Raw genomic sequence first — 15,183 nt, 5'->3', positions numbered from 1 at the left:
AAGCATTTTACTTCAAATGACAAAAAGTGGTAACTTACCTTATTTTATGTGCAGATTTAATATATTTTACTCTTAATGTTCGAAAGAGGTTATTTCGCTCCAAATTGCCCTGCGTTATTGTTGAGAACTTGGAATTGAATGAGCGCCGGACAGTTCTCGCGAGAATATTGCCGTGTAACAGCTACAGGTACTTCAGCTAGCACACAGCCAAGCTATTTGGTTTTCTGCAGTCTTTGTTCATTCTTGGACTGCAATGGATGCTGTTGGAACTGTGGACGAGGCTGAGAGGCCAAGACATCGGCCTTTCCTCATTGGGGTCAGCGGAGGAACCGCAAGTGGCAAGGTCAGTCATATTTTAGGCTCTCTGATCAACACCCCGAGTGAGTTAGCTTAGCATGGTAGCAGCGACAGTACTAGCGTTCATCGAACTGTCAAACCAGGTGACACGCCTACTTGCTTTTCCTTCTTATATGTTGCTTAACAATGACTGATTAAATTGTGCTGGTTATAACTATATCACACCCCAAATACTTTTTTTAGGGAGGGGGGCATGAGTTTCATTTCGCTAACTAGCTTCTAATTTTTTCCTTCGCAATGCCAGATAGCCGTCAGATGACAAACGTTAGTCAGACGGTCACTAATGTTTAACTGCTGAACTTAAGTCTCTCCCCCCCCCCCCCCCCCATCTTCAGATATCCACCACAATCTGCGCCTTATCTCGTCCTTGTTAGTTCAACTTCTACAGCAAAATGGTTACGAATGAAAGACACATGAATGAAGTAATTTTGTGCTACAGTCAACAGTTTGCGCCAAGATTATGGAGCTCCTGGGCCAACACAAGGTTGACCACCGCCAGAGGAAGGTGACTATCGTCAGCCAGGACAGCTTCTATAGGGTCCTGACCCCGGAGCAGAAGGCCAAAGCACTGAAGGGCCAGTATAACTTTGATCATCCGGGTAGGCTTGGTGTTCTACTTTCAATCTGCTTTAACATTTATACACTTAAATTCCTGGACAACAGGGAAAAAAAAGATAAGAGGCAAAATTTATCTGTATTTTGCTTTGAAAAACAGATATGAAACTACTGAGATTTCAGTGATTTACTCTGTTGTTGCAGCATTGATTGCATGTCTGTCTGGGGACAAGGATCACTTCTGGCTGTCCCAGAGGTTTCTGTCATTTTTCACCAATTAAAAGGCTTGTTTTGGCCATTTCTTCTCGCTTGAATCCATGCTTTAAGAAGAGAAAGTTGTATGTAACTTGTACAGATTTTAAAGCTCTCGAAGACAAATTTTGATTTGTCGTTGGGGGATCCATGACATTGTATCTTTTGCTGATATCCCAGGTGCTGATGTTCTTCAGATGATTGTGTCTGATAGCAGCTATTTACTGCACTGACTAATACTAATGCATTATGATAGTGACCAAATGTCTAACGATGCAGATGACATGCCTGAATTCTGTTTTTGAGCAAAAAATACTCATTGCTCACCAATGTGTACTGTTTCTTTTTGTCTTGCAGACGCCTTCGACAATGAGTTAATGTATAAAACGTTGAAGGACATTGTGGAAGGAGGTGTCGTCGAAGTGCCAACATACGACTTTGTCACCCATTCCAGGTAGAAAATAAGGAACTTTACATTATTTAAAGATGGCTCCTCAGAGGGACTTTTTTTTTTGAGAAATGTGTGTGTTTCCAGGCTGGAAGAAAGAATCACTGTTTACCCAGCAGACGTGGTCCTCTTTGAGGGCATCCTGGTCTTCTACCCACAGAAAATACGAGACATGTTTCACATGAAGCTCTTCGTAGACACTGATTCAGATGTTCGGCTGTCTCGCAGAGGTATTCATGTCTATATGTCATCACACACATGCAGTGTTCCAGATGTTCTTTGAAACGTGACTGATTTAGCATGTTTTCCCTGTAGTTCTGAGAGACATGAACAGAGGGAGGGACTTGGAGCAGATTCTCGCTCAGTATACAACATTTGTCAAACCTGCTTTTGAAGAGTTCTGTTTGCCTGTAAGTATGATGTCATCACTGATATATCACCTGATTCTGGAAAACTCCTTTACATAATACTTAAGCTCTGATGACAGCTGTGGGTGGTCCATCTGTACCATTCTTGATACTGTATATAAGGAACGCCTTGAGGGGATTGCGTCAAATTTGGCACAAACGTCCTCTGGGACTCAAAGATGAACTAAAATGATGATAGTGGCACATTCTGCAAAAGCATACACATACAACCCAAATGGTGTTTCCAGCTTCTAAAGAGGTTTCTCTCTCTCTCTCTCTGCCAGACTAAAAAGTATGCAGATGTTATAATTCCAAGGGGAGTTGATAATATGGGTAAGTCTCATGTCTAATTATGTGGTATTTGATCCATTATCACCTCCATCAGGAAATGCTGGACTAACTCTCAATTTATCTCCCACCAGTGGCCATCAACCTCATTGTGCAGCACATCCAAGACATTCTGAGCGGCGACATCTGCAAGTGGCAGCGTGGGTCCATCAACGGCCAGGGGCGGAGCTTGAAACGGGCCATTTCAGAGCAGTGTGACCTACAGAGTGGAATTGCTAACCCTTCAGGGAAAAGGGTCCTACTGGAGCCCAGTAGTCGACCCCACTGAGACTGTGTGGATTCATTGGTGACATGATGGATTCAGCCTGTGAATACCAGCTTTGAGCTGGGATTGCTGCGACCAGTTTGTACTGAGTGAGTCAGTTTCATCCTTAGCACAATCCCTCAAAGCTAGCATGTAGTACTGAAGCCTCTTTTTAATTTTCCTGAATTATTGGTACAGAACCAATGTCCTGATAGATTCCATGATTCGGATTTTCAGTGTTAACTACGGTTAGTTATTGGAATACAGTGGAGTGAAGGAACTCACACTTGACCTCTTTTTTAATCGTGCTTTCTTGTTGCTTCTATGCAAATATTATATTTGTATTTTAATCTGCTGCAGTTATCTTGTCTGTTTTTTTTTAAATAACTTATTTAAATCAAACTAAACTAGGTGGCTTTGTGCTTAAGTAATGTTATGGGCTTCCTTCTATTTAGTTTAAAAGGAACATGCCAGGTTTTTGGGAAATACACATATGTACTGTCCTCCTTACAGCTGACCAATTTTTTTTTTTTTTTTTTAAGCACAATTAATGGGAATGGATGGGCAGGTTTGTCAACCTCCATCTTGCCTTCCCAGCTTTCAAAACATGTAGCTCCTTCTCTGGGTTCAGGATCTTGGTTTATTCAGAAATATCTCTCTTCCCTGCTTATGAATCAGCCACAATTAGTAACAGCAGTCACTTTGTAATTGTCGGAAGTTTATCAAATCATTGCACCCGGCCAGGAAAGTAGTTTCTGCCAAGTGTCAGATTTTAAATTGAAATTATTATTCAATAGCAAACGTCTACGACATTGTCCTATTAATATTTACAAAGATTGTTGTGTAAAATTGTATTAGGTGACTTTTGACCTTGCTATGCTAACACTTTCCATCCACTACCTTTCATTGTGCTTAAGCTAACTAGCGGTCAGCTGGTCTCTGTGGACCTCAGCTTGCCCCTGGAAGGATGGCACATAGGCATATTTCCCATATGTTTGATGTGTTCTTTTAAGCTTAATACATGCCTTAAATTTCTAATGTTCATTTTTCCACTCACCCTTCTGTAAAACAATAAATGGAATTCAGTTTTTAAGAGTCAGCTGCATCTGGATTTCGACGAAGAAAATGAAGCCTCTGACCAACAGTGTGTATATAGAAACAGAGCTGTTTGTTTTATTGGAGTTTGAGAGCACAGTGTGATGTGTTGGTTCCGACCATTATCCCAAAAAAAGGAATCAAAATGATTTTACTACAGCACATAGTGGAATGACAAACACACAGAGGATTCCAGTCACACACACTCGTTCACACACTGACATGATGGGGACGTGATTGTGATTGCCTGGTGGTTTTTCTACACTTGAACACGGCACACAATGATGAGGATGATGACATACATAGATCACAGCATCTTTAGTAATTTATCTTTTCATGTTTTTGCTTTGCTTTTTTTTAGTGCACATATGTACGGCACTTGGGAGAAGCTAAGCTCTTCTCATAAGCATAAACATCCTTTTTAAGAACAAAAGGAGCAGTGTATATAATACATTTCATAACCACACATGATTCTTACACAAAATGTTTCAAAACAAACTCATTAGGTTCCAGTCTCTATTAATGATCATCCTCTCTTCAAGTTCAGATCCTCTCGACCCCCACCATCCCACCCCCACCCAGCAGATTCTCTGGTCCAAAGCCTGCGTGTCGACGTTACAGTTCTCAGCAGGTCGTTCAAGGTTCTGCTGTTTGAGGGGAGGGGCTTATGTGTCAGTGAGGGGGGGGGGGGGTGCAGAAGATGACCAACAAAATGGCACATGTATAAAGGAAGAGGAAGGAGCAACTTGAAGAGTAATGGACCATTCACCTCAATCTCACACACACGCAACAGCTCCACTCTAAAACAGAGAGCCCAGGGAGCAGACTTTGGTTATTTCCGTAGTGTCTCCCTGTCCGCTCTGTGTGATTCCTCACTCATCCTTGGCACCAGGATTCATCCAGTTTCACCATAGTTGCTGAACTTCTCCACGTCTAAATGCTGGAGCCACAATAATCCCAATTATAGTCTCTCAGAGGAGCAGAGATCTTTGTAAACCTCAGTCACGCTTCAGTTCTCTATAGTTTGTTCTGCATCCCCTGCAATGAGTCTCCCATTAGCTCCAGTGGGTAGCTTCCATCCGTCTTTCTCTCAGTCTATAGTAAAGTGGAGTTAGTGTCATGGAGCACAGTTGGAGGTCAGATTTGGAGCCTCAGGGCAGAGGCCCACAGGCCCTAGGTCTTCTCCTCGCGGTCCGTCTTGCGCCTGGCGATGTTCCTGGGTTTGATCTTCAGCGATAGCTCCCACAGCGCCTCCTCCGCCAGGTGGTCGCTGAAGTCGTTGAAGAAAGAGACAATGTCTTCGTTGCGCTTGAGCTCATAATGCCTGAGAACAGGAGAGGTGGAAGTTTAGTCAATGTAGCAGTTCATTAGCGAGAAATACGGCAGCTCTTTCATAACTTTTACTGTGATATTTATAATGTTTTTAGTTATATAAATCAAAATTATTAGGATTTTCAACATTAGTTTAACCAAGAGAACATACACTTGCTGGAAGCGTCGCATGCTGTCTAGAATGTTAAATTGCTGCCAGCGTTTGGAGAAATTGACCTTCCCGTCTATGAGATCGGGGTTGCCCAGGTGGACAAAAGTCAAGTCCTGGAGGATGAGACCCCTGGTAGGAAAAAAACACATTTAAATAGTCAAGTTGTGATTGAACACCAGGACCTGTATGAGTTTAAAAGCACTGATAATGCGGATTCACTCACAGGTAGGGGATACATGGAGGCTCAACTTCAGCCAGAGCAGCTCTGTATGCTCTGAAGGACGAGGAGCTGTCAATCAATGTGCAATATTCCTCCAATCCCTGAGAAGAGAAAAAGATGTGTGATATAAACAATGAGTGATGCAACGAACATAAAACTTTTCTGTAATCATTTTCCAGGTGATATTTGATTTTTCACCAGTGACAGTTAACTAGTGACCACCAGATTAACTTAGACGTGTGAGTGGTGGAGGAATAAGTAGCAAAACCCAGAAATAAATTGTCTGGTTCCTTGGTCAGATTCTCTGGGATTTTGGTTAAATGCCTGAAATAAGATCTGTTCACTTAAAATATAGTGGCATTTGGAATAAAATACTCCCGTAAATAAATAAAATAAATTTAAATGATTTATTTGTCTTAAAAAACAAGTGGGTGCTAACACGCTAAACATGGTTGTTGCAGACATTAAATATCATGCCAAAAACAGAAGCACAAAGCTTAGTGACAGGAACACTGAAATCATGGTTTTGTTAGCTTTGTTCTTCTAACAACTGCATTTACACTTCAAAGGTCATGTAAGTGGTCATTTGTGAAGATTATCTTGCTGAAAATAAAACAAAAACAAAACATTGACATCTTGTAAACTTTTGTGTGCAAAGGTGTTCTTTTTCTATAATGCTAACTACAATGTAAAACTGCCTTTGGCTCCTGGTCAGAAGAACCCACGTTGATGCTTATTTACCCGTTGGCCAACAAAACTAACGTCACTGCTGCAGCACTCGAGTCCGCCTTCATAATCCCCCAGTCATGAGAGGGAGTCTCACCTCTGAGGTCTGTTTCTGCCACTCCAATCTTCGGATGGGGGCTGAGTCCAGGGCTGATAGTATTGCCAGGTAAGAGTTGAAATTATTCAACTTTCTTAAGTGCTGTATGAAGAAAACAAACGTTTTATATTGTCACAGAGTGAGAGGACTTTGAGGTATTTGGGGAGGGAGATAACTAACCTTCATTATCTTGATGAACTTGAGAAGCAGCTTCTCTCGATCTTGGGCTTTCTCCTGTTGAATTATCAATGAGCGGACCCTGAAGGATGAAGACAAACAAGTGGCGTTAGCTAAGACCTATGAAAGAGTGCTGTCTGATTAATGGGAGGAAAACGACAAGTTAAGCAATCCAGTAAAACAGGATGTCTGCGGGGTTTGCTCTTACCAATAGCTCATGTTGTTAAAGTGCTCTGTAAACTGAGTCAAGTTTGGACTCTTCTCCTCATTCTGCTCTTTTGCCCAAAGTAACACCTCAGGAATCTGGTAGATAAGGAACAGTTGACTTTGTGTAACTTGCCATTAAAACCACAACGATCAAAGTCTAAAAAAAAAAAGTTCAGTAACTTTCTAAGTTGTGAGGAGTCCACTGTACCTCAATTTTATAGAAGAGTTCTGCATCAAGAAGTGTGAGCTGATCAGCGATCTCATGACTGCGGAAGTCATGGAGAGTTCCAGGCCTGTAAGAACATACAAACTGTTCGGTGATGTCTTCAAATCCTCTTTTTTTTTTAGTTTGCTGACTGGCAGAAGCCATGGAAATCTACACTTGTACCAACACATTCTGTTTAGGTTCCAGAAGGGCTAAGGTACCTTGCCGAGACCCCTCTGGCAGCGAGTGGCTTGAGAGAGTTGGTGTAGCGCAGCAGCTTCTTCTGCTCCACCTTGTCCAGGATGTTCTTTCGGAGGACACGGGCAAGGCTGAGCTCGCCATTGCACACCAGTGTGAACACCAGGTCCATCAGCTGTTTCAAGATGTCTTCTGTCAGCTCCACCAGGCTAGAGGTCGGAGGAAGAGGAGGAGAAGAGGATGGGGGAAAAAAGTTCATTTTAGGTTGAGTTTAATAAAAGAAACATAATTGATTATCTAGATCAAATATGTACACTTACAACAGAAACTTTTTAAAAAAAATTGCAACAAGAGATTTAATAACTACTCCATCTTTGATAAAATAAGCTTGGAAAAATTCTGATAGAACAAAAGGATATCTGTATACCCGATTAGGCTGTGAGGTCTGTCCTCGCACTGGGATCTTCTGTTTTAGCACACATACATTTTTAATGTACTTTAAACTGGATGAAAGTCAGAGCAACTGAAAACTCTGTTGTATTGAAGTTGTGATTCTTTAGAAAATGAGACATTTGTCAGCTTTTTATACCTTAAAGGATAAATCAAATACTTTAAATTCTATTATTTCTTAACTAAGCTGGAAGAATATTTTATTTATTGAAGCACTTAAGGGACCAACTTTTTGCTCCACTCTCCACATTTACTCCTCTACCACACACTCGAAAAAGGTCTTTTCTACTCACCACAGCTCATCCACCACACGAACCAGCACAAAGAATGTGTTCTTGCTGACCCTCTTCTTGAAGGTATCTGGACTGTGGCAGAAACTGGTATATGTGCTTTGTGGTCAAGGACAACAAGAACAAAATACAACAAGATGCTTCACTTCAAGATTACAGATTTCTGATGCTTTAGGTTTCGTGTTACTCTTCTAAACTGTTACTGTCCTCCCATGTGCTACGTCTCCCCTGGTAAAACTCCTTACTGTCAGGTGAAAGGGTGCAGCTGATGACTCTACATGTAACAGAGGAAGCGTGTTACATGTAGGTGCTCCCCAGAGCTGCGGATTAGGTGGAGCATCAACCAGGACAGTTTGGTAGAATTACAGAGAAAAAGCACAAAAAAACCAACAAAAAAAAACTGAATGTTTGAAGAAAGCTTGAAGACATTACCCCGAGGCTGAGCTTCACAAGAATGGGGTATATACTCAAGAGGGGGCGGCTCCTGTATGAGAGTCAGTCAGTCAGATTACAGTAGGAAAGTTTATGACTCTCTTGAGGTGCCATTAAGCAAGGCACAGAATCCCAAAAGATATTTATAGCTCAGTTTCTATCTGTGGGAAATCGTGTAGAGTTGTGCTGCTGTGTGTCTCTCAGCGCAATATTAACTGAAAGAAAGCACAAGATAAACAATCCTTTCTGTGGTAAATTGGAGATTTAAAAAATAAATAAATAAATAAACATATATATATATATATATATATATATATATATATATATATATATATATATATATATATACACACACAATGGGGGAAATAAGTATTGAACGCATTAACTTTTTTGTCATTACATTTATTTCCAAAGATGCAATTCATGTGACCTTTCTGCCAGACACTGGTATTAACTCAAATAATCAACTCATGAAAAGAAATCACAACATTCAAATCCATAAATAATGATTATGTGGAATTATGTGCAATAACACAGGAAAAAAGTATTGAACACACCATGGGAAAGCTGCATAGTTTGGCAAGGAAAGGCACCATACCATCTCAAATCTGAAAGTAATTAGTCTTTGTACTTCCTATAAGTGCAAACCAACATCAGCTGGGTGAGTGCTAATTGATGGCCCTATAAACAGGTTGTTTTTTCACCAAGTAGTCAAACAAGACACATCTCATGATGGGTAAAAGCAAGGAGCTCTCTCAAGACCTTCGCAACCTGAGTGTTGCTCAGCATCAGAATGGAACTGGTTACAGACTTATCTCAAAGCATCTGAGTATTCCAGTAAGCACCGTTGGGGCTATTATCCGCAAGTGGAAGAAGCACCACCTTATCATCAACAGGCCATGCACAGGAGCTCCTCGCAAGATTTCTGACCAGGGGGTCAGAAAGATGGTCAGAAGAGTTCTCAAAGAGCCAAGGACCACCCGGAAAGCGCTCCAGAAAGACATGGAGGCAGCAGGTACTAGTGTTACAGAGAAAACGATAGGCAATGCACTCCACCGCCATGGCCTCTATGGACGCTCAGCCCGCAAGACTCCATTCCTCAAAAAAAGACATGTTGAAGCTCGTTTAAAGTTTGCTAAACAGCATCTGGATAAGCCTGTGGAATACTGGGAGAACGTTGTCTGGTCAGACGAGACCAAAATTGAACTTTTTGGCTGTCATACTACACACCATGTTTGGAGGAGAAATGGCACTGCACATCACCCAAATAACATTATACCAACAGTGAAGTTTGGTGGTGGAAACATCATGGCATGGGGTTGTTTCTCATCTCGTGGTACTGGCAGACTTCATATAATTGAAGGAGCAATGAATGGAAACATCTATCGGCAAATTCTTGAGATGAACCTGCTGCCATCCACCAGAATGATGAAGATGAGACGTGGCTGGACCTTTCAACAGGACAACAATCCGAAGCACATGGCAAAGTTGACTCTCCAATGGTTTAAAAATAAGAAAATCAATGTGTTAGAATGGCCCAGTCAATCACCTGACTTAAATCCGATTGAACATTTGTGGAAAGAACTAAAGAAAAAGGTTCACCAGAGGGCACCAAAGAATATTCAAGATTTAAAGACAATCTGTGCGGAGGAATGGGCAAAAATCACACCTGAGCAGTGTGGGCGATTAGTTAAAACATACAAGAAGCGTCTGGAAGCTGTCATTGCAAACAAAGGCTTCTCCACAAAGTATTAAACGAGTCTCAGATAGTGTGTTCAATACTTTTTTCCTGTGTTATTGCACTAAATTCCACATAATCATTATTCATGGATTTGAATGTTGTGATTTCTTTTCATGTGGGGATTATTTGAGTTAATACCAGTGTCTGGCAGAAATGTCACATGAATTGCATCTTTGGAAATAAATGTAATGACTAAAAAGTTAATGCGTTCAATACTTATTTCCCCCATTGTGTATATATATATATCCTGATATATAAAATATATCACTAAGTAAGAAAAACAGTCTTCCAGCAACAAAGCAATCATTAAGCTCTGTGACAAGTGGGTTGATTTGAAAAAGATATCTGTAGTGAAGCTTCTTAATGAGGTCCTCGGGGGATATAAAAGTCCTATATGTAGTAAGGAAGGCTTCACAGTACAAAACCAGATCTGTCAAGCAAACACATAGAAAAGAAAAAGATATCAGTTTACATGTAGTCAAAGTTTTTGATTAAGTTAATCATCAAATCACAAGAATGTCAGGCTTCATGACAGACGGCTAACAACTTTACCAGACAGAGAGAGAGAGAAATGGAGGCTTATTAAAATACATCATAGTGCTGGTATGAGAGGAGATGACAGCACTAATAACATGTCAGTCAAACAAAAGAATCATCCTTAGAAAATCAACCTGTCTCTAGGTGTAAAAAGAAAGCCGCTATGCTGTACTTAAATATACAACTGAGCTAACACGTTCCATACTGTACCTTTGCGTTCCGTTTCTGTAGCATGGACTAATAAAATGTCTCCTGATCCAGCACGGACATCAGGGCCATCATCATTCTGGGGGAGAGATGTGATGGAGAGAGGTAGTTGAGAGAGAGAGAGGGAGGGACGGAGGAAAAGAGTGGTTAGAGTTGATGTGGAGTGATGCAGTCTAGTCCAGAACGTAGCTTGCACCTTCCCTCCTTCAGCCCGTTTTTTTTATTCCCCCCTGAGTGGCCACCACCTCCCCCTGTCCTGCACCAGCTCACTGATGCCGAAGAAAGTCAGACATGTATGCTGCACCGGTGCGCTGCAATATTTTTTGTAACATCTGTAAATGTCATCATATACCGTCAAACCCTCTTCCTTCGGTCTCTGATCTTTCTCTGTCTCTTGGTAATCATCACTGTCACACTGCCCCACTCATGTTGCAGAGAGGTGAGGTGAGCAGCATTTTCGCACATCTGTCGATCAGACTGCACCCCACAGGACAAAGGAGGAGGTGGCGCAGGAAGACGGTTGTTTGTCATTGTAGCAGCTGCAATTTCAAGCATGTAACGCCAGAGGGCAGCAATCACCATCAGTGGTGCAGCTCAGGATCTGATTTCACAGATCAGAGTGGCTTACAGTGACCTTTAGCCTGCGCTGGCCTAATGGAATAAAATGTGCTTTGTATGCTGGTACTGCTACATTCTGTCACGTCAGATTTCAGCACACAGCATCAGCAGTTGTCTTACTTCTTGTTTTAGTGTTATCCGGTTCATAATCTCCTTGTGGTCTATGAGGGAGAGCTCATCCACGTCTTCCTCATCACTTCCAGCTGACTCTGACTTCTGCCTCCTAAAAACACACATACGTGTGTCATCAGCAGAGAAGCAGTCACAACATGGAGGTACAACAGTGTAGCAGCTACTACGAATGGCAACCTAAAAACGACCATTGTTTTGTCACAAATCTTGTACGTATATTAGAATGGAAACACATAAGTTAATTGGCAATTATTTTGACAATCAAATGATCCATCTAAGCAAATATTCTCAATATTTGCTGATTTAAGCTTTTCTAATGTGACATTTTTGTCTTGACTCCAACGTCAACATTACACTTACCTTTCCACTTCCATTGCCTCTTTACTATTGGTAGAGGGGATTTGAGGGGCAGGGTCTTGCAGTACATCATCAGCAGCGATTGTTTCCTGATTGGTGAGGGGAAAGAAGCAATAATCAGCATACGTAGTTGACATGGAACATTATTGGTCAGTTCCGTTCAGCGACAAACGGCTACTGATGAGGTCGTATGAACCACCAGGATCTCACACCACGACGAGTTAGATGGGAGAAGAGGATGGATGCTTCGGACAAGATTAATATTCCTAGTGGTGTTGACTGGCATGGTTCAAAGAACTGATGAGTAAAATGTAGGTTCTCATCAGCATGAACAAGAAAAAAACCCAACAGATAAGACCAACATCACACCAGAGGAGCACATTGAATATATATCATTCACACATCTTTTGATCTCCTTTATCTCCTTTTAAGTTCCATACAAACCACAATGCTACATGCTTAAATACGTCCCAAATGCTGACCCAAGAGAATATAAACACAACCCCACACACACTCACACATGCACAAGTGTACATGAGCTGTTATTAGAAGGTTACTGAAAAATTGATAGCTATTGAACCGTTGAGAATCCCTTTTCAAGCAGCAACATAAGCAGGTGTTAGATCAGAGGAGGTTTTATATGCTCGTTACAGTCGAAGCACAGCCAGAGGGAAAGATGGCATTCACCAGCCAGGCAGTCAGAACCACATACAGGTGGGCATCAACCACAGCAAAGGGCTCCCTTGCAGGCAAACCGATGAACCCGACGTCATGCTCAGTCAGGTTTGAATTCACGTTCTACAATTCCATCACTTCAACAGATGAATCTCTGCTTCTTATCCTTCGTAAAATGGTGTTTAGGATTGATTCACACCTGAAGTGATGGGACGTAGAAATGGAATTCATTGTTCACCCGTGGCGGTCAGCTACTTACTCTGAGGGAGAGAGGCAGCTCCCCATTGGCCTGGCTGGATGAGTACAAGTTGACGTACTCCCCCTCCCCACCCTCGTCATTCGCACTCTCGCTCTACGGGAAAAGAGGAGGGACACAAACCGAGGTGTGAGGGAGCGGAGAGGAGTTTTCCAAGAGTGGGACACGTCAAGTGTGAAATTGTGGCTTCGTAGTGAGCGATAGCGGCTAGCTGAGGTCTGGTACTGCACAGTGACCGACGATTCCCTGCTCAATATTGTCATGAGCACAAGATGGCGCTGAAGTGCATCATTTGAAAAAGGTAATAGTGTTTACTGGCAAAAGGAACATGCAGTGCAACATGCTCTAATGGGATTCTTTTCAGACCAATAATTAGACAGTAGACAGCCTGTGGGCAGTAACAATGACAAGATACCACAAAGTGGAAGAGTCACTATATTGATTTCTGAGCACCAAAATGCTGCGTTGAAAGACCAATCTGGCTGATTGAAGAGGTCCTGAATCACGATATCCATCTGTGGAAAGCTGCTTCAACAAAATTAGCCTCCACCATACATTCTGTCTTTTTTTTGTGAGCTCACCGCTGAGGTGTGGAGAGAGTCAGTGAGAGAAGACTCAGAAGGAAGACAGACAGCCATAGAGCCCACTGAGACGGCCAGGGAACCGTTGGGCCCGCCCCCACTACCATCCAGAATGGTGGCATTGGTCAAGGCAACCTGGTCCACATTCTGTGATCGGTGGGAAGAATGGAAGCAGGGAAGAAGAAGAAAAAGAGGAGACAATACTAAAGGATCAGAGAGGTTAAGAGAGCAGACAGAAAAAGAAGCTGAACAATAGGAAGAAGGAAAAACTTTATTCTTGAACAGCTTCATTAAGCCTCAACTCTGGGAGTGATGTCCCTGAACATGAGAGGCACACACACACACACACAAACACACACGCAAAGCTTGCTTGAATCAGCAGCAACAGAAACATATTTGATAGTATGGATGGATGCTTAACAAGGAACATCTACAGTTAGTGACAACTCTGAGCATACACTCATTTGTCAATAAATTGGGTACACTTTGATGAAACTAATGCAGTATAATACAATAATGCAGTATAATACAGAAGCCCTGTAATAATTCCTAACCATGAAGATTAGCATCAATCTTTTTGGGCTGTTTGAGACAATGAGTGATCTAATGGTCATTTTTGGAGTTTTTCTCTCATGAGACACAAAACAGTTCAAAAGCACAAATTACAGCCTCCACAATGACCACATAAGTAACATCATGTGACTATTTTGTCTTAAAATAACAGCATCAACTGATGCTACATTAATACTCCTGAATTTAATTCGCCAGTACCCTGTAATTACCACTCAAGTCAGCAGAGGCCACTGTTGTTCAGAAAAGGTAATAAAATCACTTTAAAAGTAACTACCACTCACCAACTTAAATCAAAACTGGACATTATCGTTAAGGGATGATTTATCACGGGCTATTGAATTGTGCAGTATTGCTTTCAACTAGGTGTACCAAACAAAGCAAACGTATATGAACGGAAACCAGATGTTGTTACAATGAGATGAATGTGTGCATGGCCAGCAGAGGAGATGCCTGTCAGCAGGGAGGTTGTGTTAACCTGTTTTAACATGTTGCACATACCAGCCCTGCTTCAGCATACCTGCACAGAGAAGCTCGTACACACACAGATCACTGATTAACACACTTGCAGTGGCACATACACATAAATGCATGCACATGTTCACACAAGCGGGCAGGATCAGCTGGAAATTAGGGCCACTCATTCTCACTGTTTTTTGGAGCTAATTCAGAAATCCTATCTATGCTAACAGCAGCAAAACACAAGGGACTTTTCCACATTACAATAACCTACTGAAGTGAATATGTCTTCTCTTTCTGCTCAACATATGCAAAACAGGTTTCCTGGCACATCTTACCTCCTCCACGATCCCCCCCCCCCCCCCCCCCCAACATCATGCCCTAAGGAGTTGAAGAATGCATCCATTCCACAGAAACAGAGAAATAGGAGAGGGGGGGGCAAAGCAATTGTTGGGGGGTGGGGGGGCTAGACATATAGGAGAGAGAGAGCAGACAGTGACTGACACTGGAGGATGAAAAGGATAGAAGAGAAGAGAGGAAAGAAGAGGAGCAGAAGCAAGAGGAATGTGTTTTCCATGAAGTACATCTGGTGCAGCATTCCACTGCACTGGAGATACACCCGGAGGGAGAGCTGCACGCTTTAGCGTGCCTCGCACACCACAGGGTCATGATGGGTCAACTTCACCCTCGTAAACCCCTGACCACACCAATGTAACACACAGCCAGGTCTGCTATAAGGTCAGAATCAGACTCTAACTGGTATATATCATTGACGATGGTTCCAGTTAGAGCATCCAAGGGTTTCCTGTGATTGCTGGATGAGCACTTTTATCTATAAACCATTTGTGCTGGACATACA

At 42.1% G+C, this 15,183-nt stretch overlaps 2 protein-coding genes across 10 annotated transcripts in view; one reads left to right on the top strand and one right to left on the bottom strand.

Annotated features, from left to right (window-relative positions):
- Positions 1–153: 153 nt before the first annotated feature.
- Positions 154–3,710, top strand: uck1 (uridine-cytidine kinase 1). Its single transcript, XM_086186472.1, has 7 exons — positions 154–343; positions 797–956; positions 1,522–1,618; positions 1,700–1,842; positions 1,928–2,022; positions 2,304–2,352; positions 2,442–3,710. Exons 1-7 carry the CDS (start codon positions 254–256, stop codon positions 2,633–2,635), a joined length of 828 nt encoding a protein of 275 aa, XP_086042598.1. The 5' UTR covers positions 154–253; the 3' UTR covers positions 2,636–3,710.
- A 675-nt stretch (positions 3,711–4,385) lies between these two features.
- Positions 4,386–15,183, bottom strand: part of rapgef1b (Rap guanine nucleotide exchange factor (GEF) 1b) — a 44,843-nt gene continuing 34,045 nt past the window's right edge. For 7 of the 9 annotated variants that reach the window (XM_086186461.1, XM_086186464.1, XM_086186465.1 and 4 more), the window contains 15 exons: positions 13,296–13,442; positions 12,718–12,810; positions 11,787–11,872; positions 11,415–11,517; positions 10,680–10,755; positions 10,278–10,362; positions 7,763–7,855; positions 7,043–7,228; positions 6,825–6,909; positions 6,618–6,712; positions 6,413–6,491; positions 6,233–6,334; positions 5,413–5,510; positions 5,190–5,318; positions 4,386–5,030 (listed from right to left, as the gene is read on the bottom strand). In XM_086186461.1, the coding sequence (XP_086042587.1) occupies positions 4,880–5,030; positions 5,190–5,318; positions 5,413–5,510; positions 6,233–6,334; positions 6,413–6,491; positions 6,618–6,712; positions 6,825–6,909; positions 7,043–7,228; positions 7,763–7,855; positions 10,278–10,362; positions 10,680–10,755; positions 11,415–11,517; positions 11,787–11,872; positions 12,718–12,810; positions 13,296–13,442 (1,608 nt within the window). In that variant the 3' untranslated portion in view covers positions 4,386–4,879. The remainder of the gene's footprint in view (positions 5,031–5,189; positions 5,319–5,412; positions 5,511–6,232; positions 6,335–6,412; positions 6,492–6,617; positions 6,713–6,824; positions 6,910–7,042; positions 7,229–7,762; positions 7,856–10,277; positions 10,363–10,679; positions 10,756–11,414; positions 11,518–11,786; positions 11,873–12,717; positions 12,811–13,295; positions 13,443–15,183) is intronic. The other 2 variants (XM_086186470.1, XM_086186471.1) reach the window with 2 other exon arrangements.

This window comes from Aulostomus chinensis, chromosome 19 (genome assembly GCF_037954235.1).
Source record: "Aulostomus chinensis isolate RoL2024-O1b breed Wild chromosome 19, RoL_Achi_v1.0, whole genome shotgun sequence".
Lineage (NCBI taxonomy): Eukaryota > Metazoa > Chordata > Actinopteri > Syngnathiformes > Aulostomidae > Aulostomus > Aulostomus chinensis.
This window is presented reverse-complemented; position numbering and strand designations above follow the sequence as displayed.